This window comes from Panthera leo, chromosome D2 (genome assembly GCF_018350215.1).
Source record: "Panthera leo isolate Ple1 chromosome D2, P.leo_Ple1_pat1.1, whole genome shotgun sequence".
Classification (NCBI taxonomy): domain Eukaryota; kingdom Metazoa; phylum Chordata; class Mammalia; order Carnivora; family Felidae; genus Panthera; species Panthera leo.
The window spans coordinates 58,284,236-58,300,436 of NC_056689.1; the positions used below are offsets into that span (position 1 = coordinate 58,284,236).

The 16,201-nt window shown below is 40.5% G+C and overlaps 1 protein-coding gene and 1 pseudogene across 6 annotated transcripts in view; both read right to left on the reverse strand.

Moving 5' to 3' along the window:
• ERLIN1 (ER lipid raft associated 1) overlaps positions 1–16,201 on the reverse strand; it is a 58,354-nt gene that overhangs the window by 2,244 nt on the left and 39,909 nt on the right. Inside the window, exons 12-14 of one of the 6 annotated variants that reach the window (XR_006194802.1) lie at positions 15,345–15,453; positions 3,805–3,935; positions 412–521 (exon numbers count right to left, since the gene is read on the reverse strand). Coding sequence is in view for 2 of the 6 variants with exons in the window: in XM_042909136.1 (XP_042765070.1) it covers positions 15,381–15,453 (73 nt within the window). In the remaining 4 variants the exon portion in view is untranslated. Of the gene's footprint in view, positions 1–411; positions 522–3,804; positions 3,949–15,025; positions 15,454–16,201 lie in introns of those variants that run through there. The other 5 variants (XR_006194803.1, XR_006194804.1, XM_042909136.1 and 2 more) reach the window with 5 other exon arrangements.
• On the reverse strand, positions 12,393–15,171 carry LOC122201827 (annotated as a pseudogene).

Below are 16,201 nucleotides of genomic sequence, written 5' to 3' on the forward strand. Positions count from 1 at the left end.
GCTGGAGCAATGAGGATGCTCTAAAACTGGATCATAGCAATGAATGCACAATTCATTGAATTGTACACTTAAAATGAGTGAATTTTATGGTATATAAATTACACCTGTTTTCCAAGAACAAAGTTTCAGTAGATCTTCATGTGCTGCAGTGTTAAAATCCAGAGGCCTCAGCCTGGTCCTCAAGGCCTTCCTACATGGTCCAGGTGTGACTTGTCATCCAGACTCAGCACACCACACACTGTCTTCTGAGCATGCCCTCTTCACCTGCCTTCCTGCTTTTGCTTGAGCTGTTTCCCCAGGTGCCTCGACCCAGCTCTCAATCCTGGGTCTTCCTCACCTCCCCTTGCAATTGCTACTACAATCAGTCTTTGTATTTCCAATTCTTATTGCTTTGCCTATTAATGTACTTACCTACTATGTGCCTGGTGGGTGTTAGGATACAGTGCAGGCTCACTGACACCCTGGTCCTGTCATCTCAGATGGCCGACAGCCTCTAGCACAGAGCCTGGCATAGATGCACCCTTGTTAAATGAATGAACGAACAAACCCATTAATGATGTTTCATCTTGCATCCTTCTGCTCTATCTCTAGCAAACTTTCCCAAGGAAGTCCAATGCTTTTATAACCTGTCAGTAAAGACCACTATTCCCTCTTAGATATATTGGGTGAACACTGTATATCCAGGCCAACCTGGCCCACAAATGGTCCAGAGGGTTGACCCTAGATAAACACCAAATTCGTAGTGGCATAGGGCTGCCGCCTTACGCCCATTACTAAAATCCCATGGTATCTGATAAGATCCGGACACCCCAGGTGGTGAATCAAGAGAGAAGGCTGTGAAGGCATTACGGACGCTGTCACACATTAGGCCTTTTTTCTAGGACAATACCTACTGTGACAACTGAAGGCTTGGCTTAGTGGCCCTCAGATAAGCCCAAATTGTTCCTCGGTAGAAGAATTCCCCTTTCTCTGGCAAATGTGCCTATAGCTCTTAGGGGACCTCACTCATGCCACACAGATGACTCCTCTTCTCTAGCAGAGGGATGTACCCTCCCTGCCTGTTTGAACTTTCGGTTGTTGTAAACAGGGAACCCTCCATATATCAGAGCTGAGGTTGGCACTTCTCTGGGATTCCACTTTGAGCACCGGAACACATGTCCTAAAGCCAGAATGCATGCAATGCCTCTCAAAACAACTAGAAGTGGAAGGAGTCTGAGTGTCAGAGGGATATGATATTAAAAAAAAAATTTTCCAGCTTTAATGAGATATAATTAACATAACATTGTGTACATTTAAGGTATACAATGTGATGATTCGATACATGTATGTGTTGCAAAATGATTACCACGATAGGGTCAGTTAACACTTCTATCACCTCACTTATCTTAGTGTGTGTGTGTGTGTGTGTGTGTGTGTGTGTGTGTGTGTGTTTGTATGTGTGTGCATATGGCGAGAATATTTAAGATCTACTCTCTTTCCAAGTATATAATAGAGTATTGTTAACTACAGTTACTGTGCTGTACATAAGATCTCCTGAACTTATTCATCTTACAGCTGGGAGTTTGTATCCTTTGACCAACATCTCATTTCGTCCACTCCCCAACCCCTAGCAACCACCATTCTGTTTCTATGAGCTTGGCTTTTTTAGATTCCACATATAAGTGAGATCATACAGTATTTGTCTTTGACTTATTTCACTTAGCATAATGCATAAGGATATGATTTTAAGTAAAGTTCAACTCCCTCTTAGGTCATTTGACCTTGGGCAAATTAATTAATTTCTCTAAACTTCAATTTCCTTCTGTATAGGATGGAGAAGAAACAGGTCCTTCCTCATGAGTTGGGTGGATCAGATAAGATAACACACGTAAGGCCTTTTGCACAGTGCCTGGCACACAGTAAGGGCTCCATACATATGGTTAGCAGATTAATAGTAATAGCAGCAGCATTAAGCAATTATTCTGTGCTCAAGACCATGCTAGATGATGGCATACAATTCATTCATTCAACAAATACATACATAAGGCCTTTACCATTAAAGGCTAATGGCTTTACTTATTATTTTTGATATAGAATAAACCCCAAAAAAGACCCCTGCTCATGTGGTGCTTACATTCTAGTGACGTGACAATCAATAGCGGAAAAGGCAGTCCCTGTCCTCAAAGCTATGGCTGAACAAACACAACACTGTGGGGGACATGATGTATGTATTCACTTGGGACCACTGAGCTGGGTCACGTAACAGCTTTGCTGGGTTTGGGAGAGTATGTGGGCACTGAATTAGATCAGAAGGTCCTGTCTCCCACTGTGGCAGGTGTAATAATAGGCCCCCAAAAATGTCCACATTCTAATCCCTAGAAGCTGGGAGTGTGTGATGTTACACGGCAAGGCACAAAGAAGTTTGCAGATGGAATTATGGCTGCCTATCAGCTAATCTTGAGACAGAAGGATTACCTGGCCTAGCCCTGTGTGATCACAAGGGTCCTCAAGAGTGAAAGACGAAGGCAGGAGGGTCAGAGCCACAGTGATGAGATGTGAGAAAGAGGGCAGATTTTAGGCACTTCCTCTTTCCTGGGTTCTCAGTATCCTCACAGTTACCCCCTGCCTGGTCCAAGAAATCTCCACTACTTCACAATTCTACATTGTTTTACAGGGTGCCAACTAGCTCCTTATTTATTCCCCACGACAGCCTGGGGAGGAGGGTACTGTAATTCCCGTTTCAGAGGAGGGATTTTCCCAGGGTCACACAACTAAGTAAGTAGTGGAGGAGGGCCTGAACTCAGCACCCTTCAGCGCAGTGAGCCCAACATCCTACTCAACTAGCTCCAGTGAGTACAGATATGCAGCAGAAGTAAGGTCCCACCAGGGACATGTGAGCAAAGAAAGGAGCTCACCAAAACTTGTAAGGGATTGAGGAGGGGTAGAAGGATGTTAACATTAAGTAGGGAAGTGGGCAGCAGTCCTCCTCCTGCTGTTACTCCTCCCTAGACCCTAGACAAGGGAGAGAGGGAGTGAGAAGGAGGGGGAAGAGAGAGAGAGAGACAGAGACAGAGACAGAGAGAGAAGGCAGAGGTTGTGGGTTTTAAATTTTAAACTTTAAAATTTCTTTCTATCATCCAGCAGTAACTCTGAGCTCCTGCAGGACAGTCTCAATGTCATTTAACCCTGCTTAATAAACATTAGTGGGCTAGACATATAGATGAATCATACATCCAGCGCCATTCAAATCACCAATCACTCTCTGAGATAGATTTGGGGTTTAAGTGTTATGAGAGAGCAGAGCAAAGAGGACCTGGCCAAGCATGGAGAGTAAAGAATATTGGTCCTCAGGACAGACCAAGCTCCTACCAATGCTCCTTGCTGGACTGTTCTTCTCACAGCTTGTCACATGGGACCTTCCCCTGATCCTCTCACCTAAAGAGGCCTCTCCCTAGTTAGGCTTGGTCTTAGCTCCTATTTATTTTATTATCTTTTAATTTTATTTCTTAGAGAGAGAGAGCATGAGCAGGGTAAGGGGCAATGGGAGGGAGGGAGGGAGGGGGGGGGAGGGAGAGAGAGAGAGAGAGAGAGAGAGAGAGAGAGAGAGAGAGAGAGAGAGAATATCTTAAGCAGGCTCCATGCTCAGCACAGAGCCCAACATGGGGCTCAATCCCACGATGCTGGGATCATGACCTGAGCTGAAATCAAGAGTCAGATGCTCAAGTGACTGAGCCACCCACATGCCCCTAAGGGGACCATTATATCCCATTTACATATATGAGAACCCCTAAAATTTAAATGATTTTCCCAGATCATACAACTTACATCTGGCAAATCTGGAGATTAAATTCGTTGTCTGACTCCAAAGCTTTCCACAATGCCAGAATGCCTCTGTCACGTTGGCCTGGTTGTATCATGACACTGCCTCCAATTTGGCTTCCTGTTCTTAAGGGTACCTTGAAAATAATTCTTTTTTAAAAATGACTTTATATGCTTAAGTAAAAATGAAATATGTTTGTTATAAAAATGGAGACAATACAGAAAAGAACAAGGAAAAAAATAAGATGCTACCCCCACACCCCATCAGCTGAGAATAACCCCTACTATCAATTGGTGATAGGCAATTCCATTGGGATGACTCTTAAATTAAATTTGCTCTTTCCCTCATCTGCCTCCTCAAACTGGGAAATATTACCACAATTGATCCAATTTCTCAGGTCAAAACCTGAGACTCATCTACAATGCCTCTTTTTAAATTTTTTTTAAGTTTATTTATTTTGAGAGAGAGAAGGAGAAAGAAAGAGTGCAAGCGGGGGAGGGGCAAAGAGAAAGGGAGACAATTCCAAAGCAGGCTCCAGGCAGGCTCTGAGCTGTCAGCACAGAGCCCGAACTCATGAGAGCTCATGAACCATGAGATCATGACCTGAGCCAAAGTCGGACGCTTAACCTACTGAGCCCCCCAGGTGCCCCTCTTTTTATGTTACTCATCATGTCACCAAGTTATACAGACTCCGCTTTAAGATATATCTGGAAACTGACTACTTCTCTCACCTTGACCACTGTCATCCTAGTCCAGGTAACCATACATTTCTAGCTTGAATGATGACAATAGCCTCACCATGTATTTCTTCTTTGGATAATGACAACCACCTCCTTGAATATTTTCCTGTTTCTATTTTTGCCCCACTAGTTTTATTAACAACATCATAGCCAGAGTTTTTAAAACATAAATCAAATGACTTTCCAAATCAAAATAGTTCAGTAATTTCCCACCATACTCAAAGTGACATCAAGGCCTAGTAAGCAACAGTCACAATGTCCTTTCTATTCCTTGGACATACTAAGCTCATTTCTGCCCCAGGGCCTTTTTAGTTGCTATTTTCCCTGCCTGGAATGCTCTTTCCTAAATCTGTGTGGCTTTTCCCTTTACATCATTTAAGTTCACACTCAAATTCCACCACTTTAGAGAGGCTGGCTCTGACCTTCCCATCCACCTAAACTAGTCCCAGGCTGCTATCTCTTTCCATTCTCTATCCCTTTACTGGACTCTTCTTTGTAATACTTATCATTACCTAGAGGCATATTATGTAATTATTTGTTCCTTTTTTTTTTTGTTTGTTATATTCACTACTAAGATATAAGCTGCAGGAAGGCAGGATTACTGAGTTGTTTTTTTCACTGCTTTGTCCTCAATGTTTAGAATACTGCTTAGCACATACTAGGTACTCAATAAATGTTTGTTAAAATGAATGAATTCACAGATAGAAGGATAGATGAATAATTTTCCAAAAAAGGGATCATAGGGTCTTAACAGACTTAACAGAAGAAAAAGAAGTTGAAATAAAGCTGAAGGAATTGCTTGCCTTTAGAAAAATATCTCTTTGTAAGATGAAATAAAATGCCAAATAATGGCTCTAAATTTAAAAAAAAGCATAGAAATCATTAAGGGATGGTGGTCGTGATGCTGTTATGTTTTTCAACCCCATATTTCATTGTTAGATGGTAACTATTTGGTCCATGTGGTAACAGAGCTTTTTGTTTGTTCATTTATTCATTCCACAAAAATATAGTCAACACTTTGTGTTAAACTCTGGTATTGGGATAGATAGTAAGACAGGTAAGATCCCCACTCTCATGGTGTGTGTGTGTGTGTATGTGTGTGTGTGTGTGTGTGTGTAGAAAATAAATAATAAATACATAATGATGGAGATATTTTCAGATTTTATTTATGAAGAAAATAGTATGTGGTGATAGAGACTGGCCCAAGGTGGGCTAGGGTGAGTTGGGGTGGCTGATTCCATTTGGGGATCAGAGATGGCCTGTGCAAGTGACATTTGACTTGAGCTTTGCATCATCAAAGGAGTCAATCAGGGGACTCTCTGGGGACAGAGAGCAGTCCAGGTAGATGTGGAGACAGGGCACACACCCAGAGCAGTGAGGGATGGCTGGTCTCGGGACTGGAGAGCCAGTCCAGTGTAGGAGCTTGGAGACCAAGGAGGCCACACATCCAATGGGAGAATAGGAAAGTGGCACACACTTTATTCGTGTGGCAAGGGGTTCAGATTTTATTCCAAGAGTAAGGAGAAGCCATCAGAAAGCTTTTTTTTTTTTTTTCTTAAGTAGGCTCCACACCCATCGTGGAGCCCAACAACACGGTGCTTGAACTCACAACACTGAGATCAAGACCTGAACTGAGATCACAAGTCAGATGCTTAATAGACTAAGCCACCCAGGTGCCCCACCCCAAACTTGAAGTGAGTTTTCCCTTCTCCTAAAAGCTCCTTTGCAGTCTAATGACTCCAGATTTCTGTTAGTCACATTATTGGTCATGCTGTAAAATTTATATTCAGCTCTGTGTCCATAACTCTCACAAGTGTTGAGCTGTCGTTCAGATTTAAAATGGTACAATGTTTATCATCATTGTTAAAAAACTGTGGCTCCTCTTTCTCCCTTCCTCCCTCCCCCTGTTTTTTTTCTTCAGAAGAAAAACTAAGTTTATTGTTTCCCATCATTACATATTAAACAACAAATTTGTGGAGACACACACACAAAAAAAGACAACAGAAATGCAATTTAAACCTGATACAAGTTATTCTTTCCATGATATTAGGTTGATACCTTTCCAAAATGTATTTGTCCAAAATAAGTTTTGTTTACTGGTCAAAACCTGCCATAAAAATCAAGGCTGTCAGCGTCTTTTCTATTCCACAGGTCTTGATAATAGAGTCCTCATAAAAAGTCATGTACTCTCCAAGCTTTAAGGCTGTGCTGGTGCCTGGACAGACATTCCAGCCACCAAGAAGGAGCCCACTTTCTTCCTTTAAAAGCAAACTTCCCACTCTCACACACTGCCAGTGAGAATGGATAACGGGAATGTGGTTTATACATATTCAGCAATAAACAGGAATGAAGTACTCGTACATGCTGTAACACGGATGACCCTTTTAACCATTATGCTAAATGAAGGAAGCCAGTCACCAAAAACCTAATTATTGCATGATTCCACTTGTATGTGGTGTATGCATGATAAATAAAGCTGCTGAGAAAATAAAAATAAAAACAAAAACAAACTTCCTAGGTTTACACCATGGCTTCCACTTACATTTCACAGGCCAGAAGGCAGTCACATAGTCGTGCCTACATGGAAGGGAAGCTGGTACATGTAGTTTTTGTCCCAGACAGCCATAAGCCCAGCTAAAAATCAGTTCTGTTACAATAAAAAGAGAGGACAGATACTGCAGAACATTTGATCATCTCTGATCCACCTTAGACCTTGGCATGCTACCCATGGAGGGTCACTGGATGTACTCCCCAGGAACACGACACTTCATTTTAAGTAAAGTGATCTCCTTCTCAGAGTCTGTGCAGGAATGTGTTGGCTTTGTGTGCTCACATATTCTAGATCAAAATTAATTTCATCTGTCAGTCATTCTTTACAGTTTCGTTCTGTAACATGTCCCTTATTTATTGAAGGTAGAAGTTTCTTTTTAACTCTTTGCTATTTTATTTTGTTTTCAGTTGGTTTCAAGAGTTAGAGGTGAACCCAAAATGCCCTTTTCCTACTATCTTTAACTCCAGTTTTTCAGGATAAATACTCTTGAATTCATTTTCTTTTAAATGCAGCCCTTTCAGGATTTTGCAGAAGGTAAAAATCCTCTGGGGTTTCCTCTAGTTTTTGAATCTAGCCCCAACCTCCAGTGCTGGATTTCTGTGCTCCCTAGACAGGCTGGCTGCTCTCCTCCAGGTAAACTCCCCTGAGACCTCACCCCCAAGCTGTCGGCTCCAGTCATGTCTCACTTATAGATAAAGGTTTGGTGTAAACTATGGAATGCTATGTATACATTGGGTGTATTGATTAATTTCTTATCTCCTTGACTAGGATGCTTTCCCCTTTTGCTTGTTCCTCAGGGACCTCAAATGCAACCCCTTCGAATCTAAACACAGTGTCTCTTAGCCGCTCCTCTTGGGAAACGGCACCACCTGTTGCCCAAGTCAAAAACATGGGAACTGTTGTAAGTTCTCCCTTCTCACCCATTTCCCAAATGTCCTCACTCCCTAAGCCCTCTCCATTCTCTTTCTTAACCATCCTCACAGCTGCCCCATGCTCTTCACCTCTACCGCCATTGTCTCAGTTCTGTTCTCATTCATCCTGGACTGGATCTGCCTTCCTGCCTCGGACTCAACCTCCTCCCGCTGCATGTGTCACACTGCAGCCAGCGACATTTTTCTTGGCGCAAACCACACCTTGTCTCCTGTTCGCCCCTCCCATCACTGTTCAGATCCTTTTTTGGTTCTCCACTCTCCTCAGTTAAGTTCAAGCTCTTTCCCTGGCAACCAGGCTCTCTATGGCCTTGTGTTTACTGCCTGTCCCACATCAGATCTCTCTTCCCCAACACCTTTCCTTCCTGCTAGCCATACCAAACAACCCACAATCCTTCAAAGCCTCTACATGTTTCCCCCCAATCTCTAAAAATTATGGTAAGATACACCAACAGAAAAGAGGTTTGATACCTTCTCTCTCTCCACTTGGAAGCTATCTGCCTCCTATTTGTGTTTCAAATCTAAGTTTAGGCATCATTTTCTCTACATCTTTCCTTTCACTTACCCCTAGTCTGATTCAGTGTCCTTCCCTATGTTTCATAAAACTCTGTGCACACTTCTCTACATAGTATTATGCTGTAATTGTTGGCTTACTTGTTTGTCTTCCCTGATTAAAATATAAGGTCCTTAAGCCCAGAGGCAATATCTTGTTTCAGGATTCCCAGTCCCTAGCCTATACGTGAATTATAGAACAGAATTAAACAAATGTTGAAAAGCAATAACAAATAATGAACTACCTCCTCTGCATTTACATTTTGTTGACTTTAGAACAGGGCAGGAAATGACTAAGTGGAATTTCAGAAAACCAGGCTCTTCCATATGCCCCCACGAACCCTAATTCCAACAGGGCAATCATTGGTTCAGTGACATGTTGACTCAGATTGCCCTCCAGCCAGTGGAAAGCATGCACAGCATGGACTCTGAAATCTGTTCTGTGTACCAGTATTGCCTAATTTGTCAATAGCTTGTACCTGTGTAATCCTTATCCTTGTTGGAGTAAAGTGGTTCTGAGTTTGAAAAAAAACTAATGTAATGTGTGTTTACTGATATGACATCATATCAGGTATCACAGTATCAGGCAGAAGGTTAACTGAAAAAAAAGAAGCCTGATTCTAAGTGATCTGGTCATCTGGGATGAAGGGACTAATGTACATCAGACTTTGAGCAACAGACCATGGGTCCAAAAGTAGTAGGGGGCAACTATATTTATATGTGCTCTTATTTCACATTTTAATGTCTCTGAAACTAGACGTATCTTCAAACAGATGGCATCTTAAATTCAGAGAAATACAGTATTACAGTGAGAAGTATAAGAGAGACCCAATGTCACTATTATACCAGAGAAATATAATAACAAGTATTAGTTGGTTGAATAGTGCCTCAGCTTGGAATTTCACACGAGTCCAGGAAACAGAATGGGAAAAAGCAATGAATGGTTTACAAAGAATGTCTAAAAACTGGGGCACCTGGGTGGTTCAGTTGGTTAGGCATCTCACTTTTGATTTCAGCTCAGGTCATGATCTCATGCTTCGTAAGTTCAAGGCCTGCATCGGGCTCTGTGCTGACAGCGCTGAGCCTGCTCCCCTCTTTTCTGCCCCTACCCCACTCTCTCTCTCTCAAAATAAATAAATAAACTTAAAAAAAAGAATATCTAAAAACTTAAATTTGCATTGACTATGGGAGAATTTTCAGTGACTTGAGAGTAAAAAACCATCACATATGAGCTCCTTCTAATTGTCAGAGAAAATACATACGTTTCATTCATCCTCAATCTCCTAACCTTGGAAGGTAGGTGTTACCAATTCCACTTTTTATATGAAGATCAAGAAAGTCTGGTCCTGCCCCAAGTCACACAGCTGGAAAATGTCACAAATGATCAGATTTGAAAACCTGTTATTAGCTCTGTTCTATTCTATGCTCCCTCCTGAAGTAAGCACTAATGCTAAAGATAAAAAACTGTCATCTAAGACTGCAAGAAAATTTTTTTCAGTTTGAGCAACTGGAGCATCACTGAAGATCAACAGATCCCTTCCATGTTAGAAACTAACAGGGAACGAAAGTAGGAAGGAGAGGCCTGAGCAAGCTTCTTGAGTGTGGCTTATAAGAGCCCTGAGAATGGAAATTCATGAGAGATATTTCATCCCAAACAATCATAAATATAAAGTTAAGTCCAGCTTCAGGAAAAATTCAGAACTAGAAATGATCACTCTGAATATAACTTTTGGATCGAATTATGTAAAAGTCTTGGGATTTAAAATTTGACATCACTAAGGCCGAAGGTATTTTGCCCTAAATCCTTCTTGTTGTGATTGCAAATGTGTAGAAATACTTATTTACCTGACAAGACCTATGCGTGAAATCAAATCCTCCTCATACATCAACATCAGCCTGTCTAGCCTGAGTTCACCAAGGAAGGCCCCTTGGAAACTCTAGACTGGACTGTTGACTGACTCCCTGCAAGTAGCCCAATTCCTTCCAGTTCTGGTTGGTGCCTGGTACTAGGAAATTTCCCTTCTTCTTACTGGCCTGTTTCAATCCCATACTTCTGATGTTCCAGCATGCCTTCTGCTGGGATATTGTCTTGAACCTGAGTCTTGACACTGCATATCCTGAGGCAGGGTTTAGAAGACACCTATGAGCCATGAAGTACTTTCCAGTCATCATGCTTCTATTTTATCAGGACAATTCGTTCTAATTATAATTTGGGGCTTGTATATATATTCTTTCTTTTAAAGAAGTTTTATTAAGATTTAATTCACATACTATAAAATTCATCCATTTAAGTGTACAGCTCAGCGGTTTTTAGAAAACAGTTGTGCAGTCATCACTGCAATTTAATTTTAGAATATTATCATCAGCTCACCCCCAGCCCCCAAAACTCTGTGCTCATTTGCTGTCACTTTCCAGACCTAAGCAACCACGACTCTGCTTTCTGTCTCTATTGATTTGCCTGTTCTGGACATTTCATATAAATGGGATCATACGATATGTAATCTTTTGTGTCTGGCTTCTTTTATTTAGCATGTTTTCAAGGTTTATCCACATTGTAGCATGTATTCATTCCCTTTTTATGGCCAGATAATATTCCATCGTATGGCTATTCCATTTTGTTTATCCATTCACCAGTTGATAGACATTTGGGTTGTTTCTACTTTTTGGCTATTATGAACAATGCTACTATGAATATTCTCGTACAGGTTTTTGTGTGGACATAGGTTTTATTTGTTCTGGGTATATATACCTTGGAGCAAAATTGTTGGTCATATGGTAATCTTATGCTTAGCATTTTGAGGAACTGCCAAGCTGTTTTCCAAAGTGGCTGCACCATTTTACATTCTCACCAGAAATTCATAAAGATTCTAGCTTCTCCATATTATTTAAGTACTTGTTCTTATCTGTCTTTATTTTAGCCATCACAGTGGGTGTAAAGTGGTATTCCATGTGGCTTTGCTTTGCATTTCTCTGGTAACCAGTGATCTTAATGAACTTTTCATTTGTTTATTGGCCATTCATATATCTTCTTTGTAGAAATGTTCAAGCCCTTTGCCCATTTTTGAAATTGGGTTATTTGTCTTTATTGCTGAGTTACCAGAGTTCTTTATATATTCTGGGTACAAGTTCCATATCAGATATGGTTTGCAAATATCTTTTCCCATTCTGCGGGTTATCTTTTCACTTTTTTGATGCTGCCCTTTGAAGCACAAAGGTTTAAAATTTTGATGATGTCTAGATTATCTTGTTTTTGTTATTTGTGCTTTTGGTGTCATTTCAAGAACTATTGCCTAACTCAAGGTCATGATTTCCTCCTATTTTTCTTCTAAGAGTTTTATAGTTTTAACTCTTACATTAGGTCTATGAGCCACTTGGGAGTATGGTTTAAGGAAGAGGTCCAACTTCATTCTTTTGCATGTGAATATCCAGTTATCCCAGCCCCATTTGTGGAAATAACTATTCTTTCCCTATTAAGTTGTCTTGATACCCTTGTTGAAAATCAACGGACTATGTGAGGTTTCATTTCTGGATCCATTTCTGTATCTTCAATCTATATGTCTATCTGTATGCCAGAGTCACACAGTATTAATTACTGTGGTTTTGTGGGTTTTTTCCTCCAAGTATAATTGTTTTTTAATAAAGAGAATTACAAAGGATGGAAAAATCAGCTCAGAAAGTCCAATTACTTCTTTTTTTTCAATGTTTATTTTTGAGGGAGGGAGGGAGAGGGAGAATGCAAATGGGGGAGGAGTAGAGAGAGGAGAACAGAGGATACAAAGCAGGCTCTGTGCTGACAGCAGCAAGCCTGATGTGGGGCTCAATTCACGAACTGCAAGATCATGACTGAGCCGAAGTCGCACACTCAGCTGACTGAGCCACCCATGCGCCTCCCAGTTACTTCTTTTAATAGATCGATTTTTGGACAGAGTAACATCAATTTTAAATACTATTACATAAAGCATGATGGAGAAAAGAAATTTTGCTTTATAATTAGAAAACTCACAATAAAACTTGCCACAAGAAACAAAAACAAAAACAAGCCATTTTGAAAATAAACAGTCCATGCCAAGCTAGTCTAAAATGAAACCAGAAGTCTTCAAAAAGAAAAAAAAAATTCTTCCTTTTCTCTCCTTTTTATGGTTTCTGAAATTGGTGAAACTCTAATTCAAAGGTTGCTGAGCTGTTCTGATTTGGCTCCTTTGGTATTTGTTTTTTCACTACTCTTGTCCTTGGATTTCTCTTCTTTCGTAACATCTACTTTTTTTTGCCCTCAGTTTCCTTCTTGTCTTCTTTGATTCTAGCTTTCTTTGCTTTTTCTTTATGATAGCATTTCTACGATCTCCTTTTCCTTCCTCCTCAGAACTGAGAATCCCTCATCACAAGCTATCTATTTACCTGATGTTCAAATAGAAATTCTCTTACCTGAATCTTCTCCATCTTCGTCTTCACTGTCTTCCTGAACAGCATCTTCTGGAATAGTTTGAATCTGGATGCCACGTGCATGAGGTAGCATGTGTAAATTTTTGAATAAATGCTGTTTTATCTTTTCCATAAATTCTGTGGTGTTCTGGTTTGTCATGATTGAACAACTAATACGCAGTTTGAAGACTGGTCCAAAATATTCAAAGTAATCATTATGTGGCAATTCACTGGAAACTTCACAATTATGGGTGGGCTGCAGTCTTACATGTTCAATATCAAGCAACATTAGATTGTCTATCCACCCCACATGCCAAGCATCAGTTAATGGTAAATTGAAAGTTTTTACAACTGCTACACATTTAGCATGACCTTTGACCATCAGATTGAAGCAACCAAGTCTCATCAGTGAGTCCACACCACACTGTAACCATAGCACTAGGCTGATACATCTCCATCACTTTTGAGATAATAAGCTTACATAGCTGCCCATCTGACTCATCATCTATACCGTCTCTTATTGGAAAATTGACAAGAGTATTTGCCTTTTCTTGCACCAATGTCCCTCAAGTCTCCTGTTCCAGGTAAGTGTTCCCCATATTTATGGAAAGATACAGTCATTGCATGGTCTGTTACATAAAAAGCTTCTTGAGCACCATCACCATGATGAATATCAATAATATATAAGACTCTCTGGTGATACTTCAGTAATTCAAGGGTGGCAAGTACAGTATCATTAACATAACAGAATCCTAATTCTTCGGATTTCTTAGCATGATGTAATCCTCCAGCCCAGTTAACAGCCGTATCGGTTTGAGGTTTGTTTGACTTCAAAGCCCCAAGTACTAGTTGAAAGCTGACAAAACTCAGAGTCCATGAAACTCTGGGCAATTGTCTCCATCACTAAATTTCTGCATCTGCTTACGATACTCAGACATGTTCATGTTACCTGGTCTTATTGAATGCAGACATTTGAGATACTCATCACTGTGGTATTTTGTCATTTCTTCAGCCGTGGTTTTATGGGAACTGTATATTTTCATTTTTCTATATAACCCATAAGTTCACAGCAAGTTATGGGTCATGAGGATTCTATGAGATTTCATAGGCTGACCCTGTCCATAAAAATAATTTCCAATGTCACCATCTTGGTAGTAGACTTTCTTCTTGCCACTTTCCTAATAGGAGGCCATGTACTACCAGGCCACAGCTGGCTCCCAGCTCTGGCTCCTCCTCTCCCTCTGGTGCTGTGGCCTCAACCCAACTCAGGGTTGGCAGTGCGGGAGAGAAGGGCAGGCTGAAAGGTGGAGAGAAGAGGGTGACAGGAGAGCTCAAGAGCACTTAGTGTATATAGTAAAATATTGACAGTGATTATCTCTGTAGGGTAACATTTTTATTTTTTTGGTTTGCTTTTCTGCATTTTCCATTTTTTATGTTGAACACTTATCATTGTAATTAGAAGCAAAACATATCAACTGTTAGTTTTGAAACTACCAATAAAATGATTGGATAGGATAATAAGGAAAAAAAATGTGTGCTGACCAATCCTAAGTTGTCTGTATGACCTTATGGGGAATAATAACTGGAAGCCAGCCAAACAGCTCCTGCACAGAGGCAAGGATATGTGGGGCTCTGAATTTCAGAGGGGAAGAAAGAAGAGAAAATGACCAAGATCTTTTTGATGGCCCCTGGCTTCAGAAATCAGAAAATTAATAATGGTTAACAGTTTGCAAAAAACAGAAATGGGTACATTTTGTTTTGGAAAAGTCTGTAGTACAAAGGGGAGATCAACAGACAAAAGTATGCAAAAACAAATTCCTTGGTCAGCTGGTGATATATGACATCTGAATTGGACTTTCTTTGGTTTCTTTAAAAACTTGCATTGGGGGCACCTGGGTGGCTTAGTGGGTTAAGCATCTGACTCTCAGGTCAGGTCATGATCTCACGATTCATGGGTTTGAGCCTGTGTAGGGCTCTGTGTGTGCTGTTGGCATGGAGCATGCTTGGGATTCTCTCTCCCTCTCTCTGCCCCTCCCCCACTTGTGCTTTCGCACTTGCTCTCTCTCTCAAAATAAACAAACAGTAAACAAAAAACCATGCATTATACTCAATTACCAAACACAAAATAGTTCCTGGATGACTTGCCTGATCTTACTGGTGTACAAACTTAAATGGCTTCATCCAGATTTGGAGAACTGTAACAATTTGATTTGATTGACTTGGCTATCACCAGTACATTGCTTATTTATGCCATAAACTCAGTGAAGCTAACAATTGTCCAGAATGTGCATGTGTATGACCTGGGTGGATGTATTTGTAGTAACCAAGGGAAAAGGGCACAAAGTATTGTTTACCTGAAGCTGCTATTTTTATCCAAAAAGTGTCCTGGATCAAACTTCTCTGGGTTGGGAAACTCCTTGCAATTGAAAAAGACCAAAGACAGTAATGCAATACAGTAGTACCCTGGAACCAAGAAATGGAGAGTGAAATGGTACTTTATCACATTTCGCCTTGGTTCATAAAAAAAACTAACACTCTTAATTACAGTGGCTTGAAAAGGCCTGAGCACTCTTAAACTTGTCTAATGAGTGATTTTCTAGAGTTATAGCTATTTTACACACACTCTCATACATTATCTTTTTTTTTTTTTTTTTAATTTACATCCAAGTTAGTTACCATATAGTGCCACAGTGATTTCAGGAGTAGATTTCTTAATGCCCTTTACCCATTTAGCCCATCCCCCCTCCCACAATCCCTCCAGTAACCATGTTTTGTTCTCCATATTGAAGAGTCTCTTATGTTTTGTCCCACTCCCTGTTTTTATATTATTTTTGCTTCCCTTCTCTTGTGTCCATCTGTTCTGTGTCTTAAAGTGCTCATATGAGTGAAGTCATATGATATTTTCATACATTATCTTTTACTGAGTAATAAGATAGTGCTCAGTGGGAAGAGCAACGTCATGGTCAATGTGCAATGATTAATTGTTGAAAAACCCAGGTTTGCAACCCATATTGTCTAGACGTGAACTTCACTGGAATTGCTGCCTCAAGTCTGGAGCTTACATATCACAATTTTTTCTTTCTGAATTCAGATGTGAATGGAAGAAAATGAGACATGAAATTTTATGAATCAAGCCCACTTCCCTCACTTGTAAAATGGGGTGGGGTAACCAAAACAACACACTTTCTTCCTCTTGTGAAAAGGTTTTTAT